We start from the raw sequence: 22212 nt of genomic DNA, 5'->3' as shown, positions 1-22212 counted from the left end.
ATTTTAACTTATTTGGTTATTATTAGTAAAATGTATATATATATTAATAATATTTTTGTCTGCATATGGTTAACAAAACTTATTAAAATTATTTATTATAAAAATATTTAAGATTATTTATTAGATTAAAAAAATGGATAATGAATATTCAAAATCCTATGGTTTGAATGTAGTTATTCATAATCCATAATTCGAATTTGATGCGTGGTGGATATAGTATGGTATTTGATTTTATTATTATTATTATTTGGATATGGTTATGATTATATTATCATTAAAATTTATGAGCATTTACTATCCTTACTATGTTTAGGTATTTTAAAATATAAGAAATAGTGACAAAATTGTATTTGATAGTTGTATGTAAGATATAACGATTGTATTTATTTAATTGATGGTAGATAAGATAAAATAAAATATAAAAATATATATTTTATTTTTAATATATAATACTTTCAAACTTGTATATATATTTTAAATAATTAGATATTATTTTTTTAATTTATTTTATATTAAATATTGAAATTAATAATAATGTAATAACTCTAATTATCAAACTTAAAACAACCTAGTTGATTAGTTTAATTTTAAGAAGAACAAAAAATGATTGATTTAATCACAACTCATTGACCTTTTCTTTTAAAATTTTGTTCCATTAAAATTACATAATTTTGATTATTCTCTTAAAAAAAATAGATCAACCAGACTTTCAATGTTTTAGATCGATTTTTAAATTAAAATTTAAAATTATAATAATATTTTATTTTTATATGTTTTAGTTAGATAATTTTAAAATTTAAAAGTTTTTTATATGAATATTTTAAACATAAAAAAATATATCTCTAAATACATATCTTCCATGTATTTTCTATTTTTTGAAAGTATAAACCTCACTCTAGAATAGTTAAAAGAGACATTTATTTCTATGTTTTTTTAAAAAAAAAACTAAATTGATTTCTATCTTTATTGTACTCGTTTTTTCTATTATGGAACAACAACCAAACACTACTTAAAATTTTTAAATCCTAATCAAACACCTTTTTTTTTTTTATGATTTACTTTAAAGCAAGGCAACAAAAACTATATAAATAGATGACCAAACAGGTTTGAAAAATAGACTTAAATTTCATTAGCACCATTAGAAAAAGAAGAAAATTCAAATTCCTATTTTTTCCATTCATTAATGTCTACCTCTTTCATTAGGTCAAAAGCAGTGTAGATAAAAAGAAATCTACGTCTCCAATAGTAGAGCTGGTAGATTTCGAATCCTGCACATCACCTTCTCGAACACAAGCTCCACTTTAGAATGAAAACCTTGGGCTTGGGACATGGTTTACTCTCACATGATTAGACCATCCCTTTAAACTACATGGAAGTTCTTATAACGTAAATCATTTTCCTCAATTGGTCTTTGTTTTTTCAGGTCTAGCTCGGGGCTCAAGCCTCAAACTAAGAGTACACAGAGCTCTTTTCAGGGAGAGCAGTCCCGAGCAATTAAACTAATAATAAAGAGGAAAAACCCTCGGACGGACCCCTGAAAGAACGAGCTCCGAGATCCACAGTATGGTCGCAGTTACAAGCCAATCTGCATATTGATTATCAACTTTCATGTATAGAACTGTCTAGACCAGTCTTTTATGTTAAAATAAAGCGTTCCATCCTTGTTTAAATGTCTTGATCAATCAGATCACTAAAAAAAGCCAGATTAAACAAGTTTCATGAAGTTATAAAATCTTGGTTAACCCAACCCGAGTTATTCTACCAAGCCTAGTTCGACATCTACTCATAGGGTTATTCTGCTGAGCCAAGTTCAACAACTACGCTTTTATGAGTTTTTATAGTAGCAAATCAAATTTCCATTATCTCATGTTTCCATCCATATTACTTCTGACCGACCAACTCAACTCAGATCTGCGACGAAGAATCCTCGTTGATTTCAGGATCAAGAATCCTATTCATCGTCAGATTTGTAGGTTTACTGACTTCGCTGCTGATAATCAGGTCTTCGCTATACTTCACACATATCTTAACCACCAACATACTTCCTAGCATGACGTCTATGAAAGAAGAATAATCTGGAAATTAGCAGTCATCAGTCACCGCATCAATCGCGAACGACGTGCCTGACCAAAAGGATTGAGGGGATGGATAGATGGTGTACAACTTGTAGAGTACAAGTTCCACATTTTCATGTGCTATGAAATGCCAGGGAAACTACATGGTACATTTGAGGGTTCAAAGTTCTCGATCTAAAAGATTCAATTGAGAAAGTTAAGTTTTTCATAAGACAAAACACAAAGCTACATTTTGTGTACACGAAGTGGAAAAACTAGGAATATAGTCACAGATAAATGACAGTCCAAAAATTGATAAGACAAAGGAAGCCTACCCAGCACCCAATAGATTACCGTACAGAAAGCATATCAAAGGAACCGACAGCTAAATTAGAAGACCTGGACATAGATTATATCTTACAGATTGATAAATAAAAAATGCAGTAAATGTTCTGAGCTACTCAACCTGGACTTGATTAATCAACTCTTGGATACTACCTCTCCTTTACAGGAAGTTCAACTTCATGAACCACTGCTCTAGTGTAATGCCCCTTGGTTTTCGTCAAATTATGCACACAAAAGCTTGAATATGTCCCCTGCTGGCACATGAAAAAAATGCATTCCATCCTGCCAAGCCTGGACTGTCTCTTTAGAAAGGTAAAAACTGTTGCACACTCCTTAAAAGAATGATCCTTTGAGTTTACTGTTTTCGTGTCTCATGGCCTCTGTAGAAGAAGAAGCTGGAGCTTTTTGTGCGAGCACCTTCAGCAAAAGCAAACTCGTAAATATCAAGTAGAAATTCAAACACAAAACTAGACCCTGAAAAAATATATGAGAAAGAAAAATGCTTCATTTATTGAGGTCCTTGTTAAATCTCCACACTCCACAGCACAAGTGCAGGGGCCGGAACAAGAATAAAAAGCACAACGCAACAAACATAACCAGCAACACAAAAACTGAAGTGGCTTACCTAATTAAACTCAGAAAGGAGCCTCTAGTGATTCATCCCAAACTTCTGCACTGCCATTAGAAGCATCTTCAACATCTTCTTCCATTGAAAGCCTAATATATTCTCTATGCGCAAAGCGATCCCAGTCTGTTAGTGTTGGATTCTCACGCTCCTGTTTCATTGCAATGCCATCAAGGCTTTTTTTTATTAGCAATGCTAGGTTCAATCTTCATATTGAGCAATGAACATAAATTAGGAGTTACATTACCTGACGAATAAGAAATGGATCACGGGTTTCAAATGCCATAAATTTATTAAGGTTGAAAAGGATGTTGAAAACGCTTCCTGAAAGTTTACAACCTTTGAGGTCACGAAGGGTGATATAGCTCTCATCCTGCAGCAAGAAAAGTTGAACAGTAAAAAACCCAAAATATCTCTAGATGGTGGTGTGCAGGGAGTAACAGATTAGTAACTGGTCATGTTTTCTTAAGCTATCCCATTGGGAGTAGCTAATTTGTTAGAGACAGGTACTGAAGAAGGTGGCAAAAATTTCAGAGCATCTTAAAATGTAGTTTTCCTTGAACATGCTTCCATGTGCACTTCGAATAGATTTAAGGAGAGAGGAACTACCAGTAAGATTACAGAAGAGCAAAGGGCAAACCTCTGGTCCAATCATATCAATTATCTGGCATAATATATCTTCAAAAAGCACAGGCTCTTGAGCCATGCACTCCATCCTATGCAACTGCTCCTCATAAAAGAACTGCATCTCATTCCTTGTCAGGATTCCATTTCCATCCAAATCTATGCATTTGAACCTAAGAAAGAAATTGAACATCACAACTCACAGGTAGTTGATTAATAAAACCAAAACACTGCATCACCATCACTGCTTGAAAAACAAGTGTTTGTAGGTCTGTACAATGTAAACTCCCAAGAGAAGCACTCAAGAATCATTATATGATATATTCTACAACAATGAAATGAAAACAAGTTTTATTTTTATCTGCTTTACTAGCATAGCCAACATGGAATAATAGCCAGTAATTGACTGGAAATTTCTCCAACATTCAGGGCCCACATATCACTCTCCTTTATCAATCATGTTTTAGAAGTTTCACCATTTCAGAAAAAATTTCCCTGGTGATTTTAAGTCTTTCCAGTTCCAGTTAGGCTATGTGTTCTGTTCCTGCACTAGCTAGTCTTTTCAGCTTGAACAAAAGCACAACGCCTATGCAACTTATTGAACAAGGAATATATTCAAAAAACTTAACAATGCTTTGTTATTCATGGTTACACTGGCGTAACTTGTGGAGGGAGCATCTAACAAATGAAACAAATATAAAATGAATATTTCCATAATATTTCATAAGTGCACAATTGTAGTTCAACTCCTTCACTCTACAGGATGATAAATGCACACATACCAATACTCAAGACTTGGCTCAGATGACTTGTCTTCCTCTGACAAAATGAAATACACAAAATCTTCATATCCCATCTTTCCTTCAGCCTTGCTAGTAAATTTTCTAGCAACCTGCAAGGTATTTACATCATAAAAGCATGACAGTTCAGGTCTTTGACTAGCAAAGAAAAATTTCTTGCTGTAAAATTGTAGGTAAACTGACCCAAAACAGAAAAGCATCATTCAACAGCCACAAACCTGGGAAAATACTCTATCAACAATCCGGTAGGTAAGCGCATGGTTCCCATATCTAATAAGGTTCTCTTTGTCGATAAGAAAATCATGATCTGTGTCCAGCTCCCAAAACTTGCAGTATATCACATAAAAGTGCTCATAAGAGAAGTACCTGCACATGAAATCATAAGCAAAATAATTAGGATCATTAAAAATTTGATACAAAACGTTACAAGCCTAAATTTCATTCCAATTACATAAAACTAATTCTGATTACCTGAAATATTAATGTTTCATATTTTTACAAGTTTATGATAGGCACAATGTGCCTTGGAGGAAAATTCATGTTGCATCTTCACAGCAATACTTACCTCAAAACTTTATTTATGTCCTCTTCTTCATCTGCATGTTGCATTGCATCAATTAAGTTCCCACGCTTCAGCTCCCTGAGGGTAAGATTACCATTCCCAGATCTACTTATGTAGTAAAAAATTCTGTATATTACAGTTTCAGCTGCCAATTGCAAAGGAAAATTCATGTTAGGAAATCACACGACATTAAATGCATAGCAACTATCACAAAGTAAGAGCAGCCTCTTATGGCTTATTCAGGCTGTCAGCCTCCAGCTATACTACTACCCAGACAGTATAAACAGCCAATAAAACAGGCAAAAGAAATTATGGCTAAATACACTGAATTAACCAGAAAAAAACCAATTCAATTGAACTGTCCATCAATTACAAGCCACTCTCGAATGAACACCACACCAATCAACCAAAGGAAAAAATCTGGCAGAGTTTACACATCACAACATTGCAAAAGTTTCCATCTTTTCTGTATTCATAAGGCCATGCTTTCCACACAATGAGAAACCAGTTGAGAGTTTATAAGAATATAAAGAGCAGAACTTTACTTCTTACTCATATGACAAAGCTTTTAATAACTCTGTGCCTTCCTATAAGAATGGACATAATGTGCAACGGGTGACCAAATCCATAGGGGCTGGTCAGATGTCTGCATGACTCAATACATTGTAGGAGCTATTCTCACACCAGATAATTTCACCACTAAAAAGCACATGCATCGTGCATGAACTTTTCTGTTAGTTTTACTTTCAAAAACACATTTTTCTTTTCGCAATAAACCAAATGTCACTAATTTTAGGGTGCCCCATACATACTGAACTGTGCCATCTGATCTTATTAGAACTCATCATTCAAATGGAGCCATCTATAGTTTGGCAATTTTGAAACTAGTTGCTCCAGGAAAAAAGAATACCAGCATTCTTGAAATTACAAAGAGTGGCTTTAGAAATGCTTGGCGTCAGGTTCATGAGAGAAGCTTGATAATTGCTCCATTCGACAACATAATCCAAAAATCCTCTATAAATTTTTAATGATAGATTCCATTTTCAAGGGAGGGACAATCACACCATAAATGGATTCTCTACAAAGTACCCCCAAATTCAAGTTTAGATGCTTTGCTATAGCTTGTTAAACAGCAAAAAGCACCTCATTCATTTGAGGAATAATAAAGCTATACATGTAGTTCTCATCAGAATGAAACACGTTTACAAATATTTAAAGAAACAAATCAATTCAGATGATTTCAATACCATCAGTAATAAGTGATAAATTTTACCAATAATCGAGCATGTATTATAAAGGACAATGCATCTCGCAAAGTTGAGGAATCAGAAATATAAATAATTGCTTTGAATTAGAAACAACCAAAAGTTGATTAACAGGCTGATAACGAACCATATCTTTCCTGAAACTCGGGTGTGCTCTGTAAGAACTCCAATCCTGGATGTGTTGCCAGTAGTTCTTGAAGCACAGGTTTAAAATCTTCCTGTTATCAATATGAAAATCATTTTAGAAATGTGTGAAACAATAATTTCACTAATGAATCATACATGAAAAAGAAGCAATCCATTGACAACAAGACCCAGAAATGATTATCCTGATACACAAACACCCCTACCTGGGTGAGGTATTTGAGATCTGGTTGTTTCAAAATTGTGAAAATTTGGGTAGCTATATCCAATGTCAACATGTTGCCATTTATCCAATAATCAAGAAAAGCATCCCTGCACATAGATTAGGAAGAAGTTATGCAACCAAATAATGCAAACAGTTTTTGTGCGGGCAACAGCAACTAAATTGCAACATCATGTATCCTTGAACTACTCTATCACACTTAAAATGTTAATTTGTTTCTTACAATGTAGCTTATTTTTATTTTCTTTCATAGTTTCAAATAACAGCAGCAAGCAGCCGGAAATGTCCCTTGTCCTAAGCTAAAGGGTGTACTATTTTCACATCTATAGAGGCCTGTATAAACCAATATCCATAGCAGCCATTAAATTACAGACAATCCACCCAATATCCATGGCAGCCATTAAATTACAGACAATCCACCCCTTCTTAGTTCCCCCACTGGAAGAATGGAACTGCAATCTTCATCGTCTCCTTTTGCTTTTCCACCAACACTGAATCTCCTCATTTCCACTTCTAAAACAAAACGCACTACACCGAATTTAAGCGACAATTGCTATTTTCATACCCCAAAACAGCTACATCAAGAGAAAAGAACCTTGAATTCTAGAGAGCCATTCCAAACAACATATAGCATAGCACCTGTCCTCAGAATCTTATAACCCTTCTCCAAAAATCCACAAAATGCATGAAGAACAAGTCCACTCTACTTGGCAAATTCCACTGTTACCACATATAGCAGAAAAAACATGTTCCACCTATCCTAGAGCCTCCCTCTATCTCGAAACACCATAAAAGATAGCACCTCTCCTCAAAATATTATAATCCTTCCTCTCTAAATCTACCAAATGCATCAAGAAGCAGTCCATCCTAATTGGCAATATCCACTGTATGCCACAAACAGGAAAAAGCATGGTCCCCTAATGTAACAAAAAGCATCAAGAGTTAAAAGTAAATATTCTCTAAGTTGAGAAATTATCAATTACTGAATATAAAAAATCCTACCCTTTTGATTGATTTTTCTAAACTGTTCACCGAGACAAATTTCTTAAAGACTAGAAAATTCCATCCATGCCATGACTGCAACTGCAATTTAAAAACCATATTTGTTTTACAAATAGCAATCCACCTTAAACAAACCAGTTTCTAACAGTCAAAGCCTAACGCTCTTGAGAGAGAGAGAGAGAGAGATGCAAATGAATTTTCACTTTGAAGCCACAATCCCAAAAGGTTTAAGCTAAAAAAAAGATACAGAAATTCACATACTAAAAATCCAAATAACAAATTCTTGGTTACCAGTCCAATTGGCAGTGTACAAAATGTATGGCAGTCATTCTTGTTAACTGGCATATAAATGTTAAACTGGTTCATAACTACAATTGTTGTTGTTAGTGTGTGTGCGTAGGGGGGTTGCAAATCAAGGAAGGTACACTAAACAACACACTCCAGAATTCCTTGCATAGCGACTTTGTAAATCAAAGCGATACAGAGCAAGAGCAAGGCCTTGATCTGTGAAAATCAAGGAGCTTAATTCTAGGTTTACTGTAAAACTAGAAACAATGATAGTTAGTAGAGTAGGGCACTTTAATTCTATAGCTGTCTCTGATCCTAGACATAGGAAAGTGTGATAGAAAACCCAAAGTCTGTTTCTTTAAGTTTCTACCATAAACTCTCAAATCACCACTCAAACTGAAAACCACTCTCCCATCATTCTATTTGCCCGAGCATTCATAACAATCCAGACAACCATCTTTTAAGTCCTAAAATTATTGTTCCAAAGTTAATGAAAATAGTTAAAAAAAAAATGTGAGAGAAATTTCCAGATGTAGTAGAGAGTCATCGGGTATCGAAGAGAAATCTTGAAATAATGACAACTGAATCAGGTAAACAATTTTAAAGTATTTACAGCTTGAACAACAGGATAATCATTTTCATAGGCCCAATAAACTACCTAAGACAACAAGTACATACCTTGTCACGAAATCAGTGCTATTAACATCAATCCTTCTAAATAGAACCGTGGAGAAGAATGATGGCAGTTTGCATACTTCCTTTGTGACCGATTTGAACTCTAAAAACAAAATAAATAACAAACAGATTAGTTCATCAAATATCACAGAATTCGATATATAATCATTGACCTCACCATGTATTTGCAATCCATCCAAGCGGCCATAGAAAAAGTGATTGATCCGAATCAAGCATTGTTCTTTTAGTTCATTTGGTGTGGGGCGGCCATTTTGAAAATAAAACTACAGGCATCACAAGTATACATATTAAAAAAATATAATCCATGTCACTCAACAAAAAATTCATAGATAAAACCATGAAGAAAAGAGTAGAACAAAAACATGGTGGATCAGAGAAATTTCTTGTTTCAGTTATGCTTTAGTTTTGTTATCTCTTTTCAGAGAAAATGAAAGGAAATAGTGGCCACTGCAACATAAATTTCATCCTTTTGTTTTGTGTGTGACAAGAAAAAACATTGGGGTTTTGTTAAACCTGTGGTATCAACTCCTTTACTGGCTCACTGACTACTTTCAAAGGAGAGCCTAAATTAGATGGGCCAGCCCTTTGCTTTGTCACACGAGGTGAACCAGTTGAACTTCTGGGAGAAAGAGGCGGTGTGCTCCCCGCAGGAAACATGGAAGGTAAGGAATTAACAGTGGCAGCATTTGCACTAGAAGAGTTTCCAGAGACATTCAATGGAGCACCTGTCTTGGCATCATTAACCAGGGATGTCACCTGGACAAATATGAAGAGAGAAGAGAAATAAGCAATCATATTATATAAACAATTTTACTCAAAGGAACATCACCTATAAGAACTCACAAAAGAACAGATCGGCAAAATAAAAATCATGAAAGCAAGAATTTTAAAACTTCTCTTCTATAACCACATTAAAGAAAAGGTCTATATAAAAATAAATCATCAGTTGTGTTTCCTTTCAGAACAGAAAGTACACAAAAAATGTTACGATGACATTGTCATCCAAGCCATGGAACAAAGTTCAGACACAATTATTACAAAAAAAGCAATACTGGCAATAAAATGCATTATGGGAAATGAAAATAAATTCAAAGAGAAGAAGGGGGGTTAAAAAAGAAAACAAAAAACTAAATTAATTCCCTGTTCAAATTTACACATGCAGACTAACAATTCTACAAGACTTGGACTTCTGCGTTGATGCCAAACCCATAGGTATCAAGCATGACCGTTGAACTGCTCTCCTTAACCTTAAGCAGGAAAAAAAAATCTCTCTAAAAATACAACGTATACACAAACATTTATATGACCATAACAACAAAGCAAAGCAACTCTATCAGCATCGAAATGTTAATAAAAATGAACCAATCCATGATTTTTCAACATAGCACATAACTAATTCGAAGCATTAGCATGTTAATTAATTAACTAAATAATTATATTATTTTAAGAGTTACTTGGGCATCAAAAACCCATTTTTTTTCCGTAGCACTAAAAAAGAAAAAGCATCAAGTTAACCCATAATTACTTCATCAAATACCAAATCAACAACAAGTGTGTTTCCATATCGATCACACGCACTCCACAATTCAAGAACAATTCAAAATAAAAATAATTGTGATAATAATTTATTAAACTAAAAAGTAAAAAAATGAATCGAAATGAACACAAAACTGCAAAAGAAATAGGAAGAGATATCGAAAACGGCACCAGCTTATTGGGATCGGGAAGAGAGAGCCACTGATCGAAGAGTGTCTGGGGAAAGTGAGGGTAAGATTTGAAAGCTAAAGGCGAAATCTCTGGTAGCTGAAGCAACTCCGCATCTAACATGACAACATCGCTCGTCGTTGTTTCCATAATTACTAAAATCAAACCAAAACATAGATCGCCAAACCCTAGATTCTAATTATTTCTATTGAATCGAACCACGCCTTCTTCAATTCAATTTATTTCTGAATCTTTCGATTCGTCCAATTACCAACCAAGCATAGATCTTTTGAGGAGAAAAGAATTTTTTTTTTTTCTTTTTGAGTGAGGAAAATGGATTCGGTTCAAGTGGGGGTGAAATTTTTTTGCAGAGAGAGAAAAATAGAGAGAGGGAGAGAGATTTTTTTGGGAGAAAGTTGGAAAAGTAAAGCTGCAGATTATTTTTAAATAAACTTTACTAAAAAATAAATAAAATAAAACAAAGAAATATAATCACAACCTTGACTTTAGTTGTCAAACCGGTTCGGGTCTGACTCGGTTTAGAGCTTGAATCGTGATTTTCATAACAAATATTGAATCACCGGGTTAATGTTTTGTTTTTTTCTCAAAATACAATTCTTAGTTTTGACTGATTGATGGCAATAGCGTCGTTTTCACAATTTTTTTTTAATTTTTGATATTAATACATTAAAATAATTTTAAAAAAATAAATATTTATAAAAATATTTTTTAAAACATGAAAATAAATATATTCTAAGTTAAACCGAGGACAAGCTATGTTAAATAACTTTGCTTTAATCTATTTTTTGCATCAATTTTATCTTTAGTACTTAAAGAATTCTACCGACAGATGAAAAAAATTAAAAATGGATAAAATTAAAAAAATATTTTATAAATTATTTTAAATAAAATAAATAATAATAAAAAGAATAAGAATAAATGTTGATATAAAAATTAAATTTTAAATAATGAAACTAAAAAAATAAAATAAAATATATAACAATAAAAAAATTAATAATTAAATATGTTATAATCAATTAATAAATGATATTTTTTATTTTTCTACAACTTCTATAAAGAAACATGGCCTAAGAATCCGTCGGATACATACTGGGACGAGAATAATCTTGAAAGTGAGGTCATGAAGCATAGCAAGTCTTCTCTTGTATAGCTAAGCTGTGATTTTGGGACTGCATGCAATACTCCAGGTATTTCTAGCTTTCTGCTCCCTCAATTTTATATAGATATATTTGTGCATGTGTTGTGTTTCCATTCATTTAAATCATTTTCAATCTGTTGCATAGTTTTACCATGAACCCATGATCGCAATGCTTGTTCCTTGTATTTGCATGCAGGGAGTTCATTGCGTCAAAGAAGCAGCATATGACTATGCTGGTGGATGAACTTCTATCGTCAGCCCTTCTCCTTCCATAGTTCCATGCTCTCCCAAAAGCTATTCTTTCCTGTTCTTAATATGTTAATGCTTTTTAATGTCCACCAAGATACACACACACACTTCAAAACCCAATTCTTATGGATGTATGAACAAATTGACAGTTGGCGGGTGATTAAGATGATTGCTGGAAAATATTGTTCCGCTTTTCGAGACATCGGAGGGAAAGAATCTGAGCTAGTGGAGAAAATATATATCTGAGGTTTACATCACAGTATAAATTTGTGAAGCATATATCTTCCCATGATGACACTTGATAGGGCTTGAGAACCATATTTGCTGCTCTCTGTTTGTTTGTATCTCTGCTAGTGATCAAACTAATGATTTTCGGAACACAACCTTTGATGAGATATCCCCTAAACTGTACGTGTGACGAGGAATGCACAAGCCTGGGTGTGGTGCTCTTAACATGGTTTCCTGCTCACTTGTTTTGCAGAGATAAAAAAATGAACTATCGTGCATGGAATCACCGCTGCTGGCTAGTTTCGTACATGACATGAGAGTATTCAAATTGTATCAATGCTTTTAGAATTTTTGAGCCAACCTCACCCTGTTAAAAGTGCATTGTAATACTGTATGCTAGCCTTCATATGTTAGATTATCACTAGAGTAAACTATCTTGGCTTTTTTCTGCCTTTTGATCAGTTTCCTTGAGAAGCTAGATTTGGAGACTATCAATTTTAGTCATTTTTCGTGCTTTTTAGCTATAGATGAATCCTCTTTGCCTGCAGGTGCTGCATGAGTTGAAGAAATCCAGAACTGGGCTGATAATTCTTGCTTTCATTATCGCACTGTGAGTTTTGATGTCATATTTTTGAGCTTGATTGAAGAGGTCGGAAGAAAGAAAAACCACTGAGAAGGCGAAGAAACAAAATGAGAGAGGAGGGGGTGAGGAACAGCCATCATAGCACTTCCAAAGAAATCCAGTACCTATTTGGAAAAAAAATGTTGACATTTCTTGATGAGTTCAGCGGCTGATGCTCATGATCATTGAGGAGTACTGCCATAAACAAGAAGATGAAACGTCTGATAACGATGATGAAATTTGTCGAATCTTGCATGTACTACGTTTCTGCACACTATTCATCAGCCAATGCTCTTCATTTTCTGAAGGTTTGCCTGCTCTGTTTTTGTGTATCTGGTGCATGTATGATCAGATACTGCTATTTCTTGGTTTCTTTCCAAATACAGCAGCTCGTCACTTACACAACATTGGGCCACATGCTTAAGAAATTCATTACTGATGCATCTGTTTTAGATGCTTTATCCTTTCTTAATCCAGCAGTAAAACAAGATTACCAGTTTCTGCAACAATCTTTCACGGTTCCTAACACCAGTGGTCAACTTTCTGCCGCCCTTCACTTGTACCTGCTTATACTTTATTCTATCTTTAACAGGCTCTGTGGCTTCATCGTCTCCTTGTGTTGGATAAGGCATTTCACAACTAATCTCAGTGATACATCCAACCATGCTGTATGTAAATCCAGCTTAAATGCTGACCTTGTTATCTTTATGGATAATGAGTTACATCTCATGAATTCCTACACAGCAACACCTTGTGATGAGGACATTAAAGCACAGACAATATATATCCTGAAGACCATGCTGAATACGCATGTCCTCAAAGATCCTCTCTTTGGAACATGTTAACGTGATAACCAGGAAGCTTCAATAGGGTTCGAAGGAGAATAACTTGATAGATAAATCTCTTATTGTTGCCAATAACAACCATAAAATTTCAAATCAATTGACAGGTAGAGAGATTTAAAAAAACAAGTACAATCAATCTTATATAGCTTTTTACGGAGAAATACCTTGAGAACAAGAAAAAAAATGGAAATGTACGATGAAGCAATCACTCGAGCTGGGACGTGAATCCAAGTTTTGCTTTACAAGTCTATTGGGAGGCAGCGTGTGAATCCTCAGGGCTCAAAGCGTATTGTCTGTCCTGTCCTGTCGACTTAGCAACTTCAGGGCAAAGCTGAACTTTGGTAGGCTGGTGCATGGGGAGTGTTTTTTTTAATAAATATATTGAAAAAATATTTTTTATTTTTTTTTAAATATTTCTAATATTAACATATCAAAACAATTTAAAAACATTAAAAAAAAACATGAAATGCTAAATAATACAATATCCTTCATTTATATATTAGCACTTTGACTGGTATAAACTATAAAGCATTGAAGTTATTTTTTTATATTTTCATATTTATTTAACAATCATAGATTTATTTATTTTTAATTATAAGTCTTATATAAAATATATTTTTAGTTAATAAATTTATTCTTTTATGATAAGTTTTAATTTGAATGAAATAAAAGTATTATTTTTATAGTTAAATCATCACGAATATTAAAGATTAAGAAGATTATAGTAATTATAATATTAACATTTTTTCTGATCCTGAAAAAACATTTTATGCTGTCACCATATAAACACAGTTTCTCATCTCGAATATATTAAAACTAGAGTGTTGACCCATGTTATGCTTTGGATTAGATTAATAAAAGGAACTAAGGATATAATTAAAAATAAAAATTAAATAAAAATAAAAATTAAATCATTACATAAGTAATGTGAAGGATATACATAGTATTCAGCAATAAAATTTGACTATTATTAAAAAAAAAAAAAAGGATATATATAGCATGTCACACTTCCGGAGTTACTATTGGCATGAACATGCTGAGCTGTTATTGGATTATTTGAAATTTGTTATTATCGTGATCTCTTTTTTAATGTAAACGAAGTGTACTAACACTATTGTAAAAGAAAAATTAAATTATATAAGAATTGATTTGATATAATTTAATTAATTTAATGAATTTAAAAATAATTTGAATATATTATAAAAGTATAAGTTGATTATAAAAAAGTTTAAGATAATATTATTTTATTTAAATATTTAGATAATAATATATTTAATCAATCTGAATCAACTTGAGTTAATATATTAAATTTATAAATTTAGGTTATGAGTTTATGATAATTTTTTATAAAAAAATTAAATAAATTATGAAACTCAATATCTAATTAATTTAATATTTGAAGAATAGAATTAAAAAAATTAATTAAAAAAATATAAAAAAAACTTAACATGAGTTAACCTACGAAATATATAACATGAGTTATGAAATTAGGATAATCATATAAAAATAAATTATAAAGTTTAATTCACAATCAATCTAATGTTAACGACTGAAATAAAAAAATAAAAAAATCAAAATCAACTCACGTTATCTCACTAAATCTACGATCCTGATAATGATATTGAGATAAACTCATAAAAAAAATGTTATTTTATCAAACTCGATACTCAGGTCATTAGACTCGTATAACTTTGTGTAAAGTAAATTAAAACAAATTATAAAATATAATTTTTAATCAACTAATTATTAAAAAATAAAACTAAAAAAAATCAATTTAAATAAGAAACAATAAAACAATCCTAATTAATTATAGTTAACCTATAAAATTTATAATTCAGGATTGAAATAATTTAATAAAAAATAAATTAAAAAAAACATGATACTTAATTTTTTATCAAATTAATATTAAAAAATAAAATTTTAAAAAAATTAATTTTAAAAAATAAAGTTAATCCACTAAACTCAAACCATAAACCATGATATTAAAATATTTATATAGAAAATAAATTATAAAATTTATTTTTTAATAAATTAAATGATAAAAAATAAAATCATGTAAAAAAAAAAAGAGGGGAAAAGAATGAACAGTATTAAATAATGTACTGTGGGGGCTGTGCAGTCTCTCTCTTCTTCTTTTCTATGCCTACAGCATTCAAGCGACATGTCACGTGCAGCAAGCTCTAAACGACAAATATCTTCATTTTTTTCACCATCTTAAATCAGCACATTTTTATATTTTAAAAATATTTTTTATTTAAAATTAGTTATTTTTTAATTATTTTAATTCACTAATTTTAAAAATAATTTCAAAAAATAAGAAATATTATATTAATATATTTTAAAATAAAAAATACTTTAAAATATAATCTCCAACCAAATTTTACTGATCTCAAGACCAATTATCCTAAAGACCAGACCCATGCTGTGTCCCTTATCCATAACGCATGCACTGGAATCCGATTGGCTGACTACAAACACTTGCCCTTTTCCTTTGAAATTGCTCCACAAGACTCAAGATGTTCAAGAACAATCTCTAGAACACTACAAACAATTCCCAAATTTTCAAGTTTCTCTCCTTTTCCTTGCAAATTTACAGGTACTCTCTTTACTTCTTCGCCTACGGCTGGTTCTTTTGTAAAATGACAATCCATGAACATTGAACGATAACAAAGCCACTAGCATGACAATGTTTTCCACTGAGTTTATCTCTCGTAGTTACAGCTTTCCCTTTACTAGCAAACATTTTAAACTCTCTTTACATTCGCTTCAAAGCAATGTAGTTAGCTGCATAAACCCTACTCGTAATGACACTAACAGTAATCTTGGAAACCCACCAAAATTAAGGAGGGTTTTACCTGAAACAAAACCAACCCATGGTTTATCTTATGATTTCAAAGAAACCCATTTGATGAAACTGCTTAATAGGTCTTGTAAAGCAGGCAAGTGTAATGAGTCGCTCTACTTTCTTGAATGTATGGTTGCAAAAGGTTATCAGCCTGATGTTATTATGTGTACTAAGCTCATTAAAGGGTTTTTTAATTCAAGAAATATAGAGAAGGCTACTAGGGTGATGGAGATTCTGGAGAAGCATGGTGAACCTGATGTTTTTGCTTATAATGCAGTGATCAGTGGGTTTTGTAAGGCTAATCGGATTGAAAGTGCAAAAAAAGTGCTTGATAGGATGAAAAGAAAGGGATTTTCGCAGGATGTTGTTACTTACAATATAATGATTGGGACTTTTTGTAGCAAGGGAAAGATTGATTTGGCTTTGAAGGTTTTTGAAGAGTTGTTGAAAGATAACAATTGTAAGCCATCTCTTATTACCTACACGATTTTGATAGAGGCACACATTCTCGAAGGTGGGATTGATGAAGGTTTGAAGCTTTTGGATGAGATGTTGTCAAAAGGGCTTGAACCAGATACATTTACGTATAATGTAATTGTTAGGGGGTTGGGCAAAGAGGGGAAGGTTAATCACGCTTTTGAGCTTGTTAGGACCTTGAATTCTAGGGGTTGTAAACCAGATGTGATTACATATAATATATTGTTACGAGCGTTGTTGGATCAAGGGAAATGGTATGAAGGGGAGAAACTGATGAATGAGATGTTTTCAAGAGGTTGCGAGCCTAATGTGGTTACATATAGCATTTTGATTGGCTCACTGTGTCATGATGGGAAAATTGAGGAATCGGTGAACTTAGTGAAGGTTATGAAGGAAAAGGGTTTGACTCCGGATGCTTACTGTTATGATCCATTGATTGCTGCTTTTTGTAGAGAGGGAAAACTGGATATGGCAATCAAGTTTTTGGATTACATGATCTCTGATGGTTTTTTGCCAGATATAGTCAACTACAATACAATAATGGCCGCTCTTTGTAAGAATGGAAATAGTGATCATGCTGTGGAAATATTTGGAAAGCTAGAGGAAGTGGGTTGTCCTCCAAATGTCAGTTCTTATAACACAATGTTAAGTGCACTGTGGGGTTCTGGAGACAGATACAGAGCCTTAGGAATGATATCGCAGATGCTTAGCAAAGGAATTGATCCAGATGGAATTACTTATAATTCACTTATTTCATGTTTGTGCAGAGATGGAATGGTGGATGAAGCTATTGGGCTATTGGCAGACATGCTAAGTGGTAGGTTCCAGCCAAACATAGTCAGCTATAATATCGTTCTTCTTGGTTTATGCAAAGTACATAGAATTGATGATGCTATTGAAGTGCTGACAGCAATGATTGAAAATGGTTGCCAGCCAAATGAAACTACTTATACGCTGTTGATTGAAGGTATTGGTTTCTCGGGATCAAGAGCTCAAGCTATGGAGTTGGCTTATTCTCTTTATAGTATGAACGCTATTTCTGAAGATTCATACAAACGTTTGAACAAGGTCTTCCCTTTGCTTGATGTTTACAAAGACCTCACTGTCTTTGGACACTAAGAACTAGTTTTTGCTGTTCTTGGATGTCTAATGACCATATCAGATGCTCTGATCTGGGCTGTCTGTTCTTTGTATGGCCTTAAAACTTACAAGAAACAAAATGCAGCAAGGAATTATCTTCCCGAGACTCCTGATATGTAGTATATTTCATGGCATTTCGAGTAAAAAGCATTTCACTCGGTTGTTGAGAGCATAACATCAGAGCCCGCAATCAAAGAAGCAACCTATCAGGCACAATCTAAGAGCTCGAACCTTGAGGTGATTTTCTATGTCCTTTGGACTAACCTGCCACATTCTTTCTTTAATGTCAGTACTATGGAGAGGAGATTCATGTCTTGAGTCTTGAGGAAAGAGTACAAGAGAGCAACATCACAGTTCTGTAAATAGCAATATGTGCAGACCCATCTTTCTGTACTAACTGGGGATTTTTACAGAATGAGATGGTAACAAGCTTTTGCGTTTGAGCTTCGAACATGTGCCCAAGTCTTCTTTCATTCGGTTGTTTCTCTTTTGGCGAGGAATACCGGAATTTTCTTATTATCTTATCAGGATGAAACGCAATAGAATCCAAGTCTTTGTTTCTATTTTTTATTCAGTCAAATAACTTATTACCTTAACGTTGCTTTAGTTTATTTATTTGGACTAGAACTGCATGGATTAAAATGGTTCTGCTGATCATTGATGGAGAACAACTTATTTAAAGGAATTGCATTGTCAATAATGGCTAGATTTCATGAGATCCGAAGCCTAAAATTTCCGGGCCTTGCTTGATAAAAATGAACTCCCAACAAAGGACAGACATTCAAATGGATTGCTAGGGCAATGCAAATCAGTGGCATTCAGTCAATGTTAGAGGATGATAGTTGCTTCTCCTCCTTTGGCTGTTCGTTTGCTAAATAGAAGATCGATCATTCATGGTAAAATGGACAGATCTTCAGAACATACGGCTGCTTGCTCATTGGATTTTGGCCCCTTTTCTTTTTTTCCAGCTTTGTTCTTCTGGCAGATGTCAAATCTTGAATTTGAATAGATGCTAGGAAAGACTTCGGAAATGCATATTATTGTACACAAGTCCGATGGATCATCAAATTGTGAGTTTGGTACAAAGTGTTTTTATTTTATAAATATATTAAAATAATATTTTTTTTATTTGTTAAAAATTATTTTCAGAGCCATTAATCTGACAGCAAAAAATGCAGGAGGAAATATAAACCAGCTAGTAAAGAAAGGTTCAGTTTGAATTACACACAAGTTTCAACACATCTAAATCCACCAAAAACAAGCAGCATAAGTTGACTTCAGAACAAAGTACCACAAAGCCACCTAATACAAGGGAAACATATGCAACATAAAACCTTATCCCATTTTAGCCACTAATGTTTCCAAGTTATCATACATCATCACTCCTGAAAGAATCTGTGCCATGGGAAAACTGATCGAAAAACCAACTCAATATGATATTAAGGCACCGAGCTTCCATTATGTGTCTTCTGTATACTTTGCCGTGAAATAGCTGGCAATCTCATTTTGCCAGAAAGAACTAGCATGAGTTTTAAATCTTCCATGCAATCATGGTTTGTCCAATATGGTTCTAAGAACCTTTCTTTCTATCAACTTCTGATGCAATTCATCCGCCTCTTCAACCATACCAGCATCAGCAACACTTTTAATTAAAGTAGAATAAATCTCTTCATCTGGCTTGTATCGACCCGAGATCATCATTTCCAGAACTTGTATTGCAACATCTACCCTCTTATTTCTACATAATCCATTGATTACCAATCCGTAAGCACTACTATTGATCCTGTGGTCTCTCTTTCCCATCTCCCTCAATATCTCCACAGCATCCTCAACTTGATCTATCCAGCAAAACCCCCAAACCAAAGAACGATGGGTGATACCATCAGGAGCTATCCCTTTTTCTATCATTTGATTGTATAATTTCATCGCTTCATCCATATAGCCCCTTCTAGTCAATCCATCAATCACAGTGTTGTAAGTTATTAACCCAGGAGAACAGCTGCTATCACTCAAGAGGACAAATACTTGAAGGGCCTCATCCACCATTCCCTCTTTGCATAGAGCGGTGAGGAGAGTATTGTAAGTTATAATGTCAGGAGAACAATTTTCAGAAACCATTTGAACGAAAAAGTTAATTGCCCGCTCCACAAGTCCACATTTGCACAACCCATTAATCAGAATGTTGTATGTAACCACAGTTGGAGAATGGGAAGTTTTTTTCATGATTGCAAGGATCTCATCTACTTCATCCCATAATCCACAGCTACAAAGAGAATGGAGAAGACTGTTATAAGTTATGGCATTGGGCTCCATCCCATGAGACAGAATGTTGTATATAATCAAAGCTGCATCCTCGTACTTTCCCTCTTTACTAGCAAAATTAACCAATGAATTGTAGGTAACGAGATCTGGATAACAGCCCTCGATAGCCATATCTTCCAATACTTCCAAGGCCCGCACAGTTCCACAATGCTTCCAGACTAGCTCAATGAGTATCGTGTAAGGTATTAGATAAGGAAGACAACCCCTCCTTAATTGCCCCTTCCAGAATTCCACAGCCTGATCAAATTTTCCATTATCAAACAGGCTGCGGATTATTGTATTGTAAGTGATCACATCTGGGGGACAACCACTCAAGCTCATGTCTTCCAGCAGATCAATGGCAGATCTTAATTGTCTTCTCTTACAGAAACCTCCTACCATCATGTTGTATGTAATAACATCCGGAACCAAACCAGACATGACCATAGTTTTAAGAACCCTTGAAGCTCTTTCTATCCGACCAATTCTGATAAGGCCCCTTATTAAGTTTGTGGAACAAGTGGAGTTGGGAATTTGGTTTACACGTGACATAATATCTATCAGCTTTGTTGCTTCCATCAAGCTCCCCTTCTTGCACAAATTCTGAAGAATTTCATTGTTGGTTTCCTCATCATTTTCAACAAGGGGTCCATCAGCAAACAAAATTGAAGATCCATGATTCCTTGTGGTCATTTCCACTCTAAAATCCCTCCCAGAACCGGATACATGACTTCCTAAGCTCCAGTCATCTTGATCATTTTCATCCACTCTATCAATGCTGACACTTTGCACTCCTCTACACTGTAAAGAAAACAAAGTTCTTCCAGACCTGAGAAATTCTTTCCCATGCCAATACAACTGATTTCTGTAACTGCAATTTATTGAACAATTTAGATAAAAAGTTGACCCCTTCAATGCTGAGCAACTAACAACACAGAAACTTGACCCAGCTTGATTAGAGCACCTTTGCAAGCCTCGCAAACAATGAACCTCAACTATAGAGTTCTGCGGGGAAACTGTAAAACCCATCTTGTTCAACCCGCTTAATAAAATTATCTTTGTGATTTTGCAAGGACATACAAAATAAGCATCCAGTAACTAACACCTTCTTTTTAATAGTTCATCAAATAGAAGGCTTGGTTTCTCACAAGAAAAGGACAGTTGATCAGTTGCTTTACACATTCATCGACAGGGAACTTTCTCCAAGATTTTCTTGCCTGCATTAGTTCAGCAGTAAAAGTTAGCATTGCTAGCAACAAATCAAGAATCTCAAAAATAATAAAAGAATACAAGGTAAACCAAAAATCCAACAATAAATAAATAAATACAAGAAAATGAAGTATTATCACAACGAAAATTCATCATACACTTGAAAGAAACAAAAAGCTTAAAAATCCATTTACCAGATCAAAATCACAACCATATCTGTTCTCATAAAATATTATATTAAACACTAAGCTAAGTCGAAACCAACTTCAATCATAGAGCAGAGTCATTAAACATCAAGCCCGTTAAGGCCTAGAAAAGCACGTCTTGCCTCATGAACATATCAAATTCTTAACCTTCACATTAGAAAAAAGATATAAATGGATTATTTCCACCATAAACAAGAATTAACAAGCAGCCCCAAAACATAAAATCCCCCAAGCTCCTTGAACTCTGATAATTCTAAAAACCAGTTCACAAAACGTCAAACCAGAATCATAATTATTTCGAGTTCAGTGCCAATACAACTTAACTACACATCAAAACTGAAACAAAAAGCCATAACACACAAGCATACTGGGAGAGAGAGCCTTAACCACTAAAACCACACAAAACGTCAGAACCCATTACAGAACAGCAGCTTAAAAAACCATTAAAGCTTGAAACTTTGATTGAATTTATCACATAAATCACAAACAAACCTTAAAAAACTTAGTTTTGTGGTCTCCTTGTTGTAAGCTGTGACAGAAAGAGGCTTTCTTGTTCAGTTCAGTTTTGTGATGTAGTTAGAACAAAAATAACGTCACTA

General features: G+C 33.7%; 3 protein-coding genes and 1 long non-coding RNA gene across 5 annotated transcripts; 2 read left to right on the top strand and 2 right to left on the bottom strand.

Moving 5' to 3' along the window:
* Positions 1-2247: 2247 nt before the first annotated feature.
* On the bottom strand, positions 2248-10763 carry LOC105133875 (serine/threonine protein phosphatase 2A regulatory subunit B''beta-like). 2 transcript variants are annotated; one of them, XM_011038013.1, is made up of 13 exons: positions 10336-10762; positions 9142-9384; positions 8786-8891; positions 8611-8710; positions 6626-6731; positions 6403-6493; positions 5014-5155; positions 4667-4814; positions 4431-4540; positions 3665-3821; positions 3272-3397; positions 3025-3175; positions 2248-2816 (listed from the first exon to the last, which is right to left on the bottom strand). In XM_011038013.1, exons 1-12 carry the CDS (start codon positions 10480-10482, stop codon positions 3035-3037), a joined length of 1617 nt encoding a protein of 538 aa, XP_011036315.1. In that variant the 5' UTR covers positions 10483-10762; the 3' UTR covers positions 2248-2816; positions 3025-3034. The 2 variants fall into 2 exon arrangements, with proteins under 2 accessions (XP_011036315.1, XP_011036317.1); XM_011038015.1 differs by lacking the exons at positions 2248-2816; positions 3025-3175 and having other exon boundaries at positions 3306-3397; positions 3634-3821; positions 10336-10763.
* Positions 10764-11884: 1121 nt separating this feature from the next.
* LOC105133874 (uncharacterized) lies at positions 11885-12672 on the top strand. Its single transcript, XR_843887.1, has 2 exons — positions 11885-11987; positions 12517-12672. It is a non-coding gene; the product is annotated as an uncharacterized LOC105133874 (long non-coding RNA).
* Positions 12673-16026: 3354 nt separating this feature from the next.
* Positions 16027-18432, top strand: LOC105133873 (pentatricopeptide repeat-containing protein At3g04760, chloroplastic-like). Its single transcript, XM_011038012.1, has one exon. The coding sequence runs from the start codon at positions 16116-16118 to the stop codon at positions 17874-17876; it is 1761 nt and encodes a 586-aa protein (XP_011036314.1). The 5' UTR covers positions 16027-16115; the 3' UTR covers positions 17877-18432.
* Positions 18433-19057: 625 nt separating this feature from the next.
* On the bottom strand, positions 19058-22200 carry LOC105133871 (Pentatricopeptide repeat (PPR) superfamily protein). Its single transcript, XM_011038011.1, has 2 exons — positions 22106-22200; positions 19058-21415 (listed from the first exon to the last, which is right to left on the bottom strand). The coding sequence occupies exon 2, from the start codon at positions 21225-21227 to the stop codon at positions 19446-19448; it is 1782 nt and encodes a 593-aa protein (XP_011036313.1). The 5' UTR covers positions 21228-21415; positions 22106-22200; the 3' UTR covers positions 19058-19445.
* Between the last annotated feature and the right edge of the window lie 12 nt (positions 22201-22212).

This window comes from Populus euphratica, unplaced genomic scaffold (assembly GCF_000495115.2).
Source record: "Populus euphratica unplaced genomic scaffold, PopEup_1.0 scaffold54.1, whole genome shotgun sequence".
Lineage (NCBI taxonomy): Eukaryota > Viridiplantae > Streptophyta > Magnoliopsida > Malpighiales > Salicaceae > Populus > Populus euphratica.
The sequence above is the reverse complement of the archived record's forward strand: the minus strand, read 5'-3'. Positions and strand labels throughout refer to the sequence as shown.